The sequence below is a fragment of the Aquarana catesbeiana genome, linkage group LG01 (genome assembly GCF_042186555.1).
Source record: "Aquarana catesbeiana isolate 2022-GZ linkage group LG01, ASM4218655v1, whole genome shotgun sequence".
Classification (NCBI taxonomy): Eukaryota; Metazoa; Chordata; class Amphibia; order Anura; family Ranidae; genus Aquarana; species Aquarana catesbeiana.
In genome coordinates this window covers 887,453,480-887,469,736 of record NC_133324.1, presented here as the reverse complement: position 1 = coordinate 887,469,736, position 16,257 = coordinate 887,453,480, and the positions used below count along the sequence as shown (strand labels likewise).

At 44.9% G+C, this 16,257-nt stretch overlaps 1 protein-coding gene across 5 annotated transcripts in view; it reads left to right on the top strand.

The window, feature by feature from the left end:
* Positions 1-16,257, top strand: part of RGS12 (regulator of G protein signaling 12) — a 319,733-nt gene that overhangs the window by 165,136 nt on the left and 138,340 nt on the right. Inside the window, exon 1 of one of the 5 annotated variants that reach the window (XM_073610872.1) lies at positions 5,013-5,208. The exons of the other annotated variants lie outside the window; for them this stretch is intronic. Coding sequence (XP_073466973.1) covers positions 5,140-5,208 — 69 coding nt within the window. The 5' untranslated portion in view covers positions 5,013-5,139. Of the gene's footprint in view, positions 1-5,012; positions 5,209-16,257 lie in introns of those variants that run through there. 5 annotated transcript variants of the gene reach the window in all.

Here is a 16,257-nt window from a genome sequence, read left to right as displayed (position 1 = left end):
CTCTCCTTCCCTCCTTCCGGCTGACGTCAGCTGGGTATTCTCAGCCCTGTCGGCTGTAGCTGTTGTATTTGCGAAGACGGCAGCGGGCGGTCGTGTGAGCGCCGAGGGGTGCTCCGAAATTGGGTATGAAGCAGCATTTTTTAATAAATAAATTCACATGCCGTTTTCTTTTTTTTTTTCTTTTTTTGCAGTTATTTTTTTTGTGATGGACAAATCAGACACCTAACTGACACTATTTTGGGAACCAGCGACACTAATACAGTGATCGGTGCTAAAAATATGCATTGTTACTGTACTAATGTCACTGGCAGGGAAGGAGTTAACATTAGGGGGCGATCAAAGGGTTAAGTGTGTCCTTAACGGTGCTTGCTAACTTTGTGGCGGATGGTCTGACTGGATGAAGACAGAGATCGGTGTTCCTGTTTAGCAGGAACACAAGATCTCTATGTTCTCCCATGTCAGAACAGCGATTTGCCTTGTTTACATCGGCAGATCGCCGTTCTGCCTCTCTGGGGGAATGATTGCGGGTGGCTAGTGGACATCGCGTCCACTGGACCCACTGATTGGCTCCCCCTCTGTCCAATCAGCGCGTGCACCCCCCAGAGGCTACGGCACGAAGCGACATACAGGTACGTTGTCTCGCACAGCCAGGCCACCTTGCCGCTGTAAATGTGCGGAAGGCGGTCCGGAAGCGGTTAATATAACACCGGGGATTATAGGAAGAAGAAAAGTGGCTTTACAACCACTTTAGGGCTCAGTTCACATATATGAGGTGCAGCACATCACATGTGATTCGCACCACATACCTGTACAGAGCACATGTGATGTCTGTACGGTGCGATTTGAGCCATTCATTTGTATACCTCAATCCACATTAGATCCACAGAAAACAAGGTGCAGGACCCTTTCTTTCCCCCCTGCACTGGAATCCGATTGCATGAGTGTTCACACCTATGCGATCCGATTCTGTCAATCACTCTGCGTTTTGTGAACTGTTTTGGTGTCTCGTTAACATTGACACCTGCTGCGGTTTGCCTGAATGCCGTGTGATTTCCATGCGGTGCAGGAAACGCACAGGATTCGCTGTGTTTCCTGCACTGCATATATGTGAACCGAGCTTCAATGAAAAAAAAAAAAAAAAGAGAGTGAAGGTCCACTTAGAGCTCAGCACACACATTACAATCTGATTGTACAATCTCCTTGACCCTACGTTCAAACCTATGCATTTTTTAGTGCGTTTTGCAGTTTGCAGAAACGCACTACAGTCTGTTTACATGGTTTTCTATGGTACTAGTTCACATCTATGCGTTTTGCGGCTGGTGCATTTTTGGAAAGGGTCGGGGTTTTTTTTCCCCGCGATTTGCGGCTATTAGGCTTCAATGGAGCTGCACCAGAAACGCAAGTGGTGCATTTTGGATGTGTTTTGCGTTTCTTATTTTATCACTGTATATAGCTGGTTGCTAGGCAGGGGGCCGGCAAAAAAAAATTAGCAAAAAAAAAAAACGATGTGGGGTTCGGGTCTGGTATGGATTCGGAGGGGACACCCATGCCAAATTTAAGAAAAAAACGGCGTGGGGTCCCCCCCAAAATCCATAGCAGACCCTTATCCAAGCATGTCGCTCGGCAGGTCAGGAAAGGGAGGGGACGAGCGAGCGCCCCCTACTCCTGAACCATACCAGGCTGCATGCTCTCAACATGGGGGGGGGTGGGTGCTTTGGGGCAGCATGGGGGCACCCCAAAGCACCTTGCCCCAATGTTGATAAGGACAAGGGCCTCTTCCCGACATCCCTTGCCCGGTGGTTGTTGGGGTCTGTGGGCTGAGGGCTTATCGGAATTTGGAAGCCCTCTTTAACAAAGGAACCCCCCAGATCCGGCCCCCCACCCTATGTGAATCGGTATCGGGTACATCGTACCCCTACCCATTCACCAAAAAAGCAGTGAAAAGTAAAAAAAAAACGAGCCGCTTTTAGACAATTCTTTTATTACTAAAATAGCTCTGAGCCGCCGTCTCTCCCGATGTCGTCTCTCCCGGTGCCCTCGCCTTCTTCCGCCGCCGTTTTCTCCCCGTGCTGTCATCTTCCGGTGTCGTCTTCCTCCTCCTCGCGCCGTCGCAGGCTACCAGCCAAAAAACAAAAAAAGCTGGTCTTGTCGTGAAGCTGTGTTCTTCCATTGTTATGTTCCCCGCTGTCCGGCGCCTCTTATATTGGCCATCCAATGACGTCACCGACCCTTGTGACGTCAAATTCACAAAAAAAAAAAAAAACCCTTGCCGTTTTTTTTTTGCAAATTATTTGATTATTTCTTTTAAGTCAGCTTTCAGTGGGAACCCTGCTGCCAGCTGATGACTCATCGGTTGGTAGGGACGAGGCGGCTGGCTTCCCCGCCCTATCCTTAGCAACCAGCTTTATATAGTGTGTTTTATAGTGCGTTTAAAGAGAAAAAAAAACCCTAAAAACTGCATGCAAAAATGCATAAAAAAACGCTAGTTTAAAAACGCAAAATACACTGAAAAACGTGCCTAAAAAACGCTTTAAACGCAGCCGTGTGGGTGTGAACCTCGACTTCCATCTACCAACAACCATATAGTGCAGGGACCGATTGTATAGATGAGGGAGGAGGTCCTCCTAGATCTGAGGCCTGATTCACACCTATGCATTTCTAGTGCTTTTTGCATTTTGCAGATTTGCACTATAGTCCATTTAACATGGTTTCCTATGGAACACGATCTGTAGTGCAAATCTGCAAAATGCAAAAAGCACTAAAAATGCATAGGTGTGAATCAGGCCTAAGATTGTACGGTCAGGTTGTAATGTGTGTATGATGACTTCTTCTCCAATCTCTGTACAATCAGCCTGAGATCTACCTACAATCAGGCTCCTATACTAGTTGTAGATTGTAAGGTGTGTGTATCATGGAGGATGGAGCTGCTGTTATAAATGAAGGATATGTTGTGTCGGTCCTGTGTATGGTCGCTGTAAAGATCGGAGGTGATCGCACACAAAGGATGGACTGGGGAACCCTCAACTAGTGATGTCCAGTTCATGAACGAATCGTTCTTTTGAATCGATTCTTTTCAGTGAACTGGATGAATCGATTCATCTGAGTGAACTGATCCGTTTGAAACAGTTCACTATGCACTCAATACATAGCAGAGCAGGCCTGGTAATATGATCCTAGAGTGAGAGAGCTTGGCCCCTCCCTGCAACCAATCAGCATGCTCAAGGCACAGTGACACTCAGGAACTGGATACAAACTTAAAACAAGAGTCAGGAGTACACAGTACACCGAGTTAAAGAATCATACAGGTTACCGAGTTAAAGAATCATAGGAGTTGTTAGAACATAGTACACTGAAAGAACCATGAGTCGCCACCAGTAGAACAATACACCAAATCAATGATCAGGTAGCAGCACTACACTACAGACTGCTTTAGGCTGGGTTCACACTGCTGCGGTGGCAGACATCGTATGTGATTCGCAACGCACTGCTGTTCACATCACATGCGATGTCTGTGCTGTGCGATATCAGCCATACAGATAGAATGGCTGATATCGCACCGCATTCAGTCCAAACTCGCACAGGACCCTTTTTTTTGTTCGGACCAGAATCGGATCGCGTGGGTGTTCACACCTATGCGATCCGATACATGTCCGAATTGTCAGTTCACAGTGCGATATGCGGGCTGAACTGGGTGTGTCATTAACATTGTATGACACTGCCCAGCAGTTCGCATATGGCAGTGTGAACTGCCGTGCGAGTTGGTGCGATGCGGGAACCCGCAGTAAATTTGCTGCGTTTCCGCACCGCAGCAGTGTGAACCCAGCCTTAAAGACAGAGAGGACAAAGTCAAGATAACAAGCCTCTATGTGATAGTTTGTTGAAGTGACAGGTTCTCTTTATTGCATCTTGGGTCTGTTATATGATCACATAAGTATAGTGTTGTGCTCAGTAACCTGGGTATCAGGTGTTCTGTCAGATCAAGCAATCTATAGGAGTAGCCAATATTGCCACTTACGTGATGCACAAACAGCTGTGTAAACGAAAAGCATGTTTTTGTGCATGTGAACTGCATTCTGATGGGCCAACTTCACAGTTAAGATTGCTAGCCATCAGATTTGTCCATAGTCTTTACAGTGCATAATGAGGCCCCTTTCACACTTGTGTGACTTGTTCTGCGACTTGGGACTACAAAGTCGCATGACAAGTGGTACCCTATGATTTCCAATGAGTACCGTTCATATCTGTGTGTCTTCAAGTCGCAGCGACTTCAAAGTAGTCACTGCATTACTTTGGTCTTATTTTGATGCGACTTGAGGCAGAGACCTCAAGATTACATAGGTAATTCTTCAAGTCGCATCAACATCACGGTAAAAATCGTGGCAAAAATTGCACGACTTTCAAATGGCACAAGTGTGAAAGGAGCCTGACGATTGGATTTTACTACCGTGGGTACTTTGCCCGCCCGTAGTAGTAAAATCCAATAAATTTTTCTGTGCATGCGCTGTAAAGATTACGGAAAAATCTGATGGCTAGCAATGTTAACTGTGAAGTTGGTCCATCAGAATGAGGTTCACACGCACAAAAACCTGCTTTTCATCTACACAGTTTTTTGTGCGACACCAAAATTGATGACGCTGGCTGCTCTGACAAATTGTGGTCTGAGCAACAAACTAAATACAAGTAAACCTCCCCAGGACCTGCCAACCTTCTGTGAAGAATCATTCTTTTGATTCTAATCATTTAAGAAGGTTGAATCAGAGATTTGGTTCACTTGCTTGTCAGTAGACTCAGCAAGTGAACCGAAGAATCGATTCATTGAATCGGTTCATTTCAGTGAGTAGTTCGAAATGAACCGATTCAATTAAAAGATCCGGACTTCCCATCACTACCCTCAACCTAATTGTCCTGGCTGCTGGAGGGGGGCGGGTCGGTAGGCGTGCCGTGGGCGGGGAAATACAAGCTGCCCACTCCCCCGGCTGTCTGCGCCTAATTGTCCTAAATGATGAAGTGGGCGGCTCGGTGGGCGTGTCCTGGAGACACACACAGACAGAGGTAGAGCGCGCTGAGGCTGCAGTGCTGTGTATGAGCTGATGTCGGATCGGCTTCCTCCGGAGAGCGGACGGGGGGGAGGACTTCACCATGAAAGAGACCTTTATAGAGGAATTCCTGCTGGCCACAGAGGACTCCCCCAACACCAGCCAACTATCGGTGAGTGATCCCCCGATCCCCATTGTGCTGTGTGTAGGGACAACTTCACTCTGTGCAGAGACCACAACTCCTTTGTCCCTTTATAGAGGATAGACGATGTGATTGGCTGCAGAGGAGTCCCAGCTGTCATTTCCAGGGACAATCACTGCTCAGCCAATCACAAGGCGCCAGTCCTGGTATTCCTTCTCCTGGATTGGTCCTCCTCTCCTATGGGGACCATACACACTTCTATCATCATCAATCTCTTCTCCTATCCATCTCATAAATCTGTAGTCCCCAATCAGTCTATAGGACACACAATCAATCGTTGGAAGATACAATCGTAAGTTTTCTACCATAAAACTCCTAATATGACCGATCCGATCGATCCATCTCAGCGCTTCCAATCAATGCAAACCTTCCCCACCAATCCACTCCCTGTGATTGAATCTGATCAAAGTCCAGTCTAAAGTGATTGGAAGGGAAGTTTACGGCTATTCGTCTGATTGAAAATTCAATCGTTTTCATTAAGTCATACGATTGGTAACTATAAGGCTCCCCATGTACATTACAATCTCTGTACAATCAACTTTACATCTACCACAGCTATGTAATGTGAGGACCTCCCTCATCTATCCAATCACTCTGTACACAACCAGGCTGGCCATACATTGTACAATTTTCTTTTAGATTTACCAAAACCATATATTATGAGTTACCTAAACACTTTCAATTTGTATGCAATCAGGCAGGTCCTTGTACTACATAGATCAGGGGTCTCAAACTGGCGGCCCTGCAGCTGTTGTGAAACTACAAGTCCCATAAGGCATCGCAAGGCTGACAGTTACAAGCATGACTCCTACAGGCAGAGGCATGATGGGACTTGTAGTTTTGCAACAGCTGGAGGGCCGCCAGTTTGAGATCCCTGACATAGATGAAGGTAAATCTAAAGGCCAGCTTGACACTACATACTTTGTTGGTAGATCTAAAGGAGATTGTACAATCAGATTGTAACATGTGTGATGAGCATTAGGCTCATGTGTGAGTGTCTTCAAGTGCTTTTGGAACTTAATTTATTTTATTTATTTATTTTTTAATGTATGTTTTGTAGACCTGTTTTTTTGGGGCCAAGCGCTTTTTGTTTTTAGCCAATGGAATGTTCGGCACTAGGAGGAGGGGCCAGGAATTGCTCATTTTCAGGTGCTCCTATTGAAGTCTTTATGGACCGGCTCTGTCCCTAACGCCTATTATAGACGGGAGCGAATGTCGGGTGACAACGGCTGGTTCAATAAAAAACGGCTTCTGCCGAAAGTTCATGACCGAAAAAGATCTGCAGACTGGCTCCTGATCAGCGATCTCAGCCAATGGCGAGGAGGGGGGGGGCATTGGAGTCTCCGCCCCCCCCTGTCAAAACACAATAGCTCAGCAGGGGAAATTGCTGCACTAACATCGGATTGTTAGTACAGTGCCTCTGAACCGGAGCTGTCAGTTTTTTTGTTTTGTTTTTTTCCGCGTTGTGTGTGTCTATCTTATCTATCTTATCTATCTAATCTATCTTATCTATCTTATCTATCTATACATTTTTTTTCCTACACGCTGGGTTGAATGAAATAAAAGCTTGGGGTAGACTAATGCTGGCCATACACAATACAAAAAATCTTTCCAACTCATTTTAAAATAACAATCAGAGCCGTGGGAGCAAACGATTTTGCCATCATGTAACGACCGAGTTTTGATCCATAAATCTGTTCTTCATTTGTTTTGTCACACATGCCCAGTGCAAACAGTTTGGTCGAGAAACACATCAACCTTTTCCATTCATCATTCCTTCGGCAGAAATTTTCCAAACTTGTCTTTTTGCTCAAAAACTTCATTACCGATTTTATGCGAATTAACTGACCGAAAAACGAACGAACTGTCCAAATGACAGATTTTGGAACGTTTTTTTTTTTTTTCTGTCTAGTGTATGGGCACCATTAGAGGTGCAGCAAATCTCCCTTTCCTCTGAAGCCCGATCTGCATTTGGATTGCACTTCAGAGGGTACTGGCAGGCGGTGAGGAAGGTTCACATGATGCCACCAAACTCACCACAACTGCTTGCAATGCACAAAGTTGCAGGGCGTTTGCTGTGCTTCATTATGTGGCATTCATCAGGCTGGCCACCCGCCAATCACTACATGTCAGGAAAACTTTACTGCGGGCGAGAATCGTCACACCTGGGACATGTAAACGCCCTGATCTGCTGCCTAAGGGGGGGGTTTGGCAGGTAACAAAAACATGTCTGAACTACAAATTTTTACTCTTAACTAGTGCTAGTTCTTATTATCAAAACTGGAGCTGTGCATGGCGTCCAATCAGCTTCTTTCTTCAGCTTGCACAGTTCTGATTTGAAGATAAAAGCTAGAAGCTGGTTGGTTGCCACGCCACGGATCCGATCTGCTCCAGTTTTCAGAAATCCCCCTCAATGTGTGTTGGCCAAAAAAAAGTTCATTATTTGGAGGCTTTGACAAGCAGCAGCTCATCATTGAATAAATAGCATGACAGCGTGCATGGGGTGATCTTCCCGGGATGTAGATGGGGTGATCTTCTCGGGATGTAGATGGGGTGATCTTCTCGGGATGTAGATGGGGTGATCTTCTCGGGATGTAGATGGGGTGATCTTCTCGGGATGTAGATGGGGTGATCTTCTCGGGATGTAGATGGGGTGATCTTCTCGGGATGTAGATGGGGTGATCTTCTCGGGATGTAGATGGGGTGATCTTCTCGGGATGTAGATGGGGTGATCTTCTCGGGATGTAGATGGGGTGATCTTCTCGGGATGTAGATGGGGTGATCTTCTCGGGATGTAGATGGGGTGATCTTCTCGGGATGTAGATGGGGTGATCTTCTCGGGATGTAGATGGGGTGATCTTCTCGGGATGTAGATGGGGTGATCTTCTCGGGATGTAGATGGGGTGATCTTCCCGGGATGTAGATGGGGTGATCTTCCCGGGATGTAGATGGGGTGATCTTCCCGGGATGTAGATGGGGTGATCTTCTCGGGATGTAGATGGGGTGATCTTCTCGGGATGTAGATGGGGTGATCTTCTCGGGATGTAGATGGGGTGATCTTCTCGGGATGTAGATGGGGTGATCTTCTCGGGATGTAGATGGGGTGATCTTCTCGGGATGTAGATGGGGTGATCTTCTCGGGATGTAGATGGGGTGATCTTCCCGGGATGTAGATGGGGTGATCTTCCCGGGATGTAGATGGGGTGATCTTCCCGGGATGTAGATGGGGTGATCTTCCCGGGATGTAGATGGGGTGATCTTCTCGGGATGTAGATGGGGTGATCTTCTCGGGATGTAGATGGGGTGATCTTCTCGGGATGTAGATGGGGTGATCTTCTCGGGATGTAGATGGGGTGATCTTCTCGGGATGTAGATGGGGTGATCTTCTCGGGATGTAGATGGGGTGATCTTCTCGGGATGTAGATGGGGTGATCTTCTCGGGATGTAGATGGGGTGATCTTCTCGGGATGTAGATGGGGTGATCTTCTCGGGATGTAGATGGGGTGATCTTCCCGGGATGTAGATGGGGTGATCTTCCCGGGATGTAGATGGGGTGATCTTCCCGGGATGTAGATGGGGTGATCTTCTCGGGATGTAGATGGGGTGATCTTCTCGGGATGTAGATGGGGTGATCTTCTCGGGATGTAGATGGGGTGATCTTCTCGGGATGTAGATGGGGTGATCTTCTCGGGATGTAGATGGGGTGATCTTCTCGGGATGTAGATGGGGTGATCTTCTCGGGATGTAGATGGGGTGATCTTCTCGGGATGTAGATGGGGTGATCTTCTCGGGATGTAGATGGGGTGATCTTCTCGGGATGTAGATGGGGTGATCTTCTCGGGATGTAGATGGGGTGATCTTCTCGGGATGTAGATGGGGTGATCTTCCCGGGATGTAGATGGGGTGATCTGGGCTGTGTGTGTGTTGGGGTGATCCCTCTGATGGGCCCCATAGACAGCCAATCAGAGTGAAGTGTTGTCTTTGTTGCAGGTTCTTCCCCCCCCCATCTGTGTGCAGACTGATAATGTCATTGTGTGTCTGGGTGGGATCCTTCATTAGTCGATTGCAGGGAAGGTGCAGCCGGTGTTGATGCCTGTCAGCATGGGGCGCTGAGATGCCGGTCAGCATGGGGCGCTGAGCTCTGCCAGGGATTGTTTGCTTTGTCTGAGTTCTGCACATAGATTTTTACAATGTGACCCCTCAGAGGGGAGCCGACTATACACAATCATTGTGACATTTACTGCTTGTATGCCAGGAGCAGATCTCCACCAGAGACTTCACAGCACTCCGCTACAGAAAGAGACACTTTGTATCAGGTTTGCAGGAATGGAATCTATAGAGAAAGCACAGCTATTATTATTATTATACAGCATTTGTATAGCACCAACAGTTTGCACAGCACTTTACAACAGTGGTTGGCACTTCAGCCTGGCACCTCGGTTTAAATTCCACTAACTGCATGGAGTTTGCATGTTTTCTCCCTGTACTTGTACGGGTTTCCTCCACATTCTAATAACATGCTGTTATGTTGATTGGCCCTTTTCAGACGAGGAATCAGTCTGTCCATCTGTTTATATGGATGGCAGTATATCTCGATGTAAACAAATGTGCGTCACTTTACATCCAGGCACAACACAAACTGAATAGGCGTGCGTCCGTCTCTGTTTTCTGCACACCCAATCAGGACACCAATGAAGGGCGCCAATGGAGATGGAGGAAACTTGGACATCGGTGTCATAAAAGTGATCTCCATACCGATCTGATCTATTTAGTCATCTCCTGCTGTCTGAGAGCGGAAGCAGAAGGACCCAAAATTGTCCATAGTACGTATGTGAGACAGGGACCTTAGGCTGACTATACACTTTACAATCTGTACAATCCTTTAGATCTGCCATCAACTGGGTAGTGCAAGAGCCTGTCTGATAGTTCTTTATTTAGTTTGGGCCTGTCTGATTTGAACCTAATTTTAATAGATTGCTGATAAAGAAAGCAGAGACTGTACAGTCAGATTGTGTTGTGTATGGCCAGCCATAGGCTAGTTTCACACTGACGCAACTTGTCACGTGACTTGAGAGTTTAAAGTCGCATGAAAAGTCACATCCCATTAATTGCAGTGGAACTGTTCTAATCAATGCGACTCAACAAAAGGTTCCCGCACTACTTTGGGGCGACTTCATCATGACTTGCATTGACTTCTGTTAATGAAGTCGCAGCAGTGTGAACCCAGCCTTAGATTGTCAGCTCCTTGGGGACAGGGACTGGTGGTAATGTAAAATATGTAAAGCACTGCATACATTTTCTGCACTGTATGAATACTGAAAATCAAAAATCTAGACAAAGTATCCCACTGGCTCTACAGATTTGTTATCGATCTTCTGATCTGATCAGACTGTTTGGGTTTACTTTGTGTGCGGTCTAAACGTCTCCTGATGATTGTAGCTTTCTAGCGATTTATAAAGAAGCCATAAAACATTTTAACACCCTATACATTTATATATTGTTCCAGTGTACTCTGATACATAGACTGGAAGTTTTTTCTCATGTTACAAATGTTTGTATCATTTTGGATATGAAGAATGACTGCTTGCTCCTTCCTTTCTCCCTTCACGCCGATCAAGGTGTATATAGTATGGGTACACGCCAATCAAGGTGTATATAGTATGGGTGCACGCTGATCAAGGTGTGTATATAGTATGGGTGCACGCTGATCAAGGTGTGTATATAGTATGGGTGCACGCTGATCAAGGTGTATATAGTATGGGTGCACGCCGATCAAGGTGTATATAGTATGGGTGCAGGCCGATCAAGGTGTGTATATAGTATGGGTGCAGGCCGATCAAGGTGTGTATATAGTATGGGTGCAGGCCGATCAAGGTGTGTATATAGTATGGGTGCAGGCCGATCAAGGTGTGTATATAGTATGGGTGCGCGCCGATCAAGGTGTGTATATAGTATGGGTGGTTGACAAATTTGGCAGACTGTCCTGAAAAACTTTAAGAATATTGCTTTGTTTCCTACAGACAACAGAGTAAGATGACAGTCTGAAGACCCGGGCAGGTCTAAGTTGGGCATTCATTCTTTTTGGATCAATCGTGCACTAATTTTGGCTGAATAATCATATAATATGATCTTTTCGAATATTTTCACATTTTTATCTGAAAATAATCATGTGACGGACCTGAGCCCTTCAGACTGAGTGTATAATAAAGGTATTCCGTTCAGTGACAACCGCATATCTGAGATAATCAGCAGACCCAGAGATACGGGCAGATGACATTCTGCACCAATCCTGACTTTCCTGTGTGGCTGGCTGAACACGGATGATATCCGCTACTGTCTTCTAGTCTGGTAAAGGCGCCTGTGATTGATTGCTAGCAAGCGCTAAAAATGCAGTCGCATGTAACTGATTGCACAAACCTGGAGCGTTGTGCGATCATTAACGATTGATTGTTACTGCTACATTTCTACATTCCTTATGTGTCAAAATCATTACCAATTATTCATGGGCAAAAATAAACGGTGTGTGCCTAAAAATCATGCTTGGCTCAACCTCCATTTTGCCTCCTGATTAGTCCTCTGTTGTGATGGCCTCATTGGTCAAAAAAAGAGATTGGAAGGCGGGACCAAGCTGGACTTTAAAGGGGAAAGGTCAAAATGAACTGCCTGTCTCTCTGTCTATGGTTTCTTTTAGACGTGCGTTTTTCACAAAAGTAATCTACTCCCTTTTTTTTTTTTTTATACACTATATTGACAAAAGTATTGGGACACCTGCCTCTGCACATAAATTAACTTTAATGGCATCCCAGTCGTAGGGTTCAATATTGAGTTGGCCCACCCTTTGCAGCTATAACAGCTTCAGCTCTTCTGGGAAGGCTGTCCACAAGGTTTAGGAGTGTCTATGGGAATATTTGACTATTCTTCCAGAAGAGCATTTGTGAGGTCAGGCACTGATGTTGGATGTGAAGGCCTGGCTCGCAGTCTCCGCTCTAATTCATCCCAAAGGTGTTCTATTGGGTTGAGGTCAGGACTCTGCTGCCAGTCAAGTTCCTTCACCCCAAACTCGCTCATCCATGTCTTTATGGACCTTGGTCCAAATCATTTGGTGGAAAAGGGGGATTATGGTGTGGGGTTGTTTTTCAGGGGTTGGGCTTGGCCCCTTAGTTCCAGTGAAGAAAACTCTTAAGGCATCAGCATACCAAGACATTTTGGACAATTTCATGCTTTCAACTTTGTGGGAACAGTTTGGGGTTGGCTCCTTCCTGTTCAACATGACTGCGCACCAGTGCACAAAGCAAGGTCCATAAAGACATGGATGAGCGAGTCCTGACCTCAACCCCAACTGCAAGCCAGGCCTTCTTGTCCACATCAGTGTCTGACCTCACAAATACGCTTCTGGAAGAATGGTCAAACATTCCCATAGACACACTCCTAAACCTTGTGGACGGCCTTCCCAAAAGGACTGAAGCTGTTATAGCTGCAAAGTGTGGGAAAACGCAATATTGAACCCTACGGAGTAAGACTGGGATGCCATTAAAGTTTGTGTGTAAGGGTAGGCGCCCCAATACTTTTGGTAATATAGTGTGTCTCTCTATAGACCTGTTTAACTGGTTTACTTTAAGGGCTCATTCACGTCAGACCACACACTAGTATGGAATGCGTTGGGGCCGGTGACCATTTTGTAAGGGCAATCTCTTGTGTGGTGTGTTTTTTTTATTTTTATTTTTTTTTTTTTTTTTTTTTTTTTTTTTTTTACTACTACTACTTTTTATTGAAGTGTCTTGAAATGACCCTTTATTCAAGTCCATACAAGAGTGCAGTGGCAATACTGTTTATGAAAGGTATTCGATGCAAAAACTTGTTTTGCCTGTAATCACTCTTCAGGAAGGATGTACACAGACCACCTCTAGACGGTAATAGTTGCAAGCATTGCAGGAATGGCCCTCCTAAGGCCCCATACAGACTGGGCGTTTAGTCCCGATGCATGAGGCTCTGACATTTTTGCACTGTCCAGCCATTCTGCTGGCAGCCTGTTAAACTCTATGGGAGGCTGACTCGGCTGCACAGAGTACCTAGGGGACTAACATTTAGGGCAATATGTGCCCAGGGACAAATGTTTAGAATGCAGACTTCTTGCGTTCTGGGCTTTCTTCTCCCTTCCTTCTAGGTGCACCATCCAGCTGCAGTGACCTCTCCTAGAGTTTGACAGGCTGCCGGCAGCTGGATGGTGTGTTGTGTCCTCCCCTAACACCAGAGCCTCCTGCATCAGGGCCGAACGTCCAGTGTGCATAGCGGCCTTAATCACAGCAGCCAGGTTTGAGTTTATTCTCATCTGTTTATCTTAAACCATTTCTGATTGGCCAGTGTGGTGTGAGTTTAAATAAGCTACTTATAGAAGGGGATGACACTCGCCTGACCTCGCATTGACCAACCACTCTCAGTGAAGCATATAGAGGATGGGAGATATCTGCCCATAGCAATAAACGAAGGTTTATCTTGCCCGTCATTGGAAATTTTGACCCGCACTTTGAAAATAAATCCTGGAATTTGACTGATCCTGGTAACCACTTCAATTTTCATAGATCACTCCTACTGCATGTGAATAATGTAAATGATCGCCTATTTATACGGTATGTACCTAAAATAACAAACTATAAATATCTTCACACGCAGGACACACACTTCCTATTACCCACTGCAGTGTAGAGAACTCATGCTTCCTTTTTTTTTCTTCGGAATTTTTTTTTTTTATTTCACTTTGAGTTAAGACAGGTTCCGTCTTGTCATTTGAGAGCGGATTTGTTCCAGGACAATGTTTGCAGTCTTTGTAGTGCACTGTAGGACATGCTGTCATGTGACGTATATGGTACACGTGATATAATAACTTTGAATGATTTCCATTATAGACAGGTAATCCATTTAATGTTGCTCTGTCCTTAACCTCTGGCCTTTTTTATTACCATATATGCCAAGCATTATATATATATATATATATATATATATATATATATATATATATATATATATATTTATTTATTTTTCATGTATTAACATGGAGGACAGCTTGTTATTAGGTCATGTGTTGAAGGTATTTGGATGCACCTGGTATTACAAACAAAAATTATAACTAAATTACCAGATAATTTATTAATGTAAAGAGACACTAAACATACACACTGTTTAGTTTACATTGTAAACTAAAAAAAAAAAAGTTTTTTTTTTTTTTTTTTAATATCTACAGCTGTTACATGACTTAGCTCTTTCCCAGCCTGTTTGCAGGGAAACAGTGACAGGAGGAAGTTCTAGTCCTCTGCTGCTGGTCATATGTTAAAACAAACAAACAAACAAAAAACAGCCTTTGGGATGCAGAGTAAAACTAATATCAATAAATTGTCATGTAAATATATATTTGAAACCAAATCTTATTTTTTGGCAATAACATGGTGTGGGCGGATTTCTGCCAGTCACAGCCCCTCCAGCCTGTGCCTTAGCATAAGGTGGAGGTGAAGCCTCCATCAACCAAGATGTAATATCCCACCCCATTGTATTTAGCTGGTTAGTGGGCATGGAGGAGGAGGGAAGGAGTGGGCCGTCATTTACCACTGTGTATACGCCCACATGTGACACTCTATAGTCACATGGGCTGCTCAGATGCGATAGGGAGGAAATGCTCAGGGTAGAAAAATACACTGAAAACTGAGCATGTGCACTAGCTGCCAAGATTGTTTAGCAAAATCCCCTACTGCAGTGGGGACATGGACAGAAGGGGGCAATGGAGAACTGAAGGATCAACCAGGTTTTTTGCAGAATACAGAAAACGAATCACATAGTGACTGTGTGAGTATGAACTGCATGTAATACACCATTTATTGATAGTTTTTAATGATGTGGGTTTAATGACACTTTTAAATAAGCCTCTATTGGGATGGATAAATTAACTAAAATAAAGTGAAGATTTGCTATGTTGCAGAAACAAATTAGAAGTGTAAGGCTTAATGTACATGGGTCGTTTTACAACCTCTCCTGAATGATTGATTTAACTTGACAGATAGTAACTGACATTTAAAAACTTCAGTGTTGCCGCGTTTACATGCCGTGTTTGCATTTTAGAAGCGTTTTCTTTTCAATTCAAAAATGAAAAACTCCCTGTAAACGAAATGTGGCTAAACAAGAGTTGCCGTGTTTACAAGCTGTTAAAGGCGTTTGGCGTTTTAATGCCTCTGAACATCCATCCTAAACGCATTTTTATTTATTTTTGTTTTTTGCTTTCCAAAAAATGCTTCTAAACTCAATTGCTTAGAAACTACTATAAACGACCCTGTGTACATGTACTGATAACCTAGAGGAGAGTTCAGGGGCAGCTGAAAAGCGTGCTTAACTGCTCCTAAACGTCCGTTTCCCAGCAGCCGTGTACATGAGGCCTTAATTGAACCTGAACAGTACCCTTGAGTATTTACCTTTTTTGTCTTGAAATACCTCCTGAAAAATAGTAGTGCATCTCCTGTGAACATGCCTAGGCATTTACTTGCATGTTGTATGTAGCTGTATGTGTGCTGCTGTGTGAGATCTAAGGCACTGCTGTATCTGCTGTGTGAGATCTAAGGCACTGCTGTATCTGCTGTGTGAGATCTAAGGCACTGCTGTATCTGCTGTGTGAGATCTAAGGCACTGCTGTATCTGATCTAAGGCACTGCTGTATCTGCTGTGTGAGATCTAAGGCACTATTGCCTCTGACTGCTAGTCTGGAGAGATTTCTGGTGAGATTTGATTCCTTACTCTGCTGTTTGCTAGAGTGGAGACTCTGACAAGCTGAGGACTGAGGAAGCAAGGTGTTGCCTAAAACAAGCCTTGGTAAGTCCGTAATAGGGAAAGATCAACTGCAAGAAGGTAACGGGCAATACTGGTAAAGAGTTCTTTGCCCTCTGGTCTTTATTGGAGTTCCAGAGCAGTGAACCTGCTTGGGGATAAAATAAGGCTGAAGCGTAGTCGGCACCTTGGTTTGACTGCAAGTACTGGAGTAAT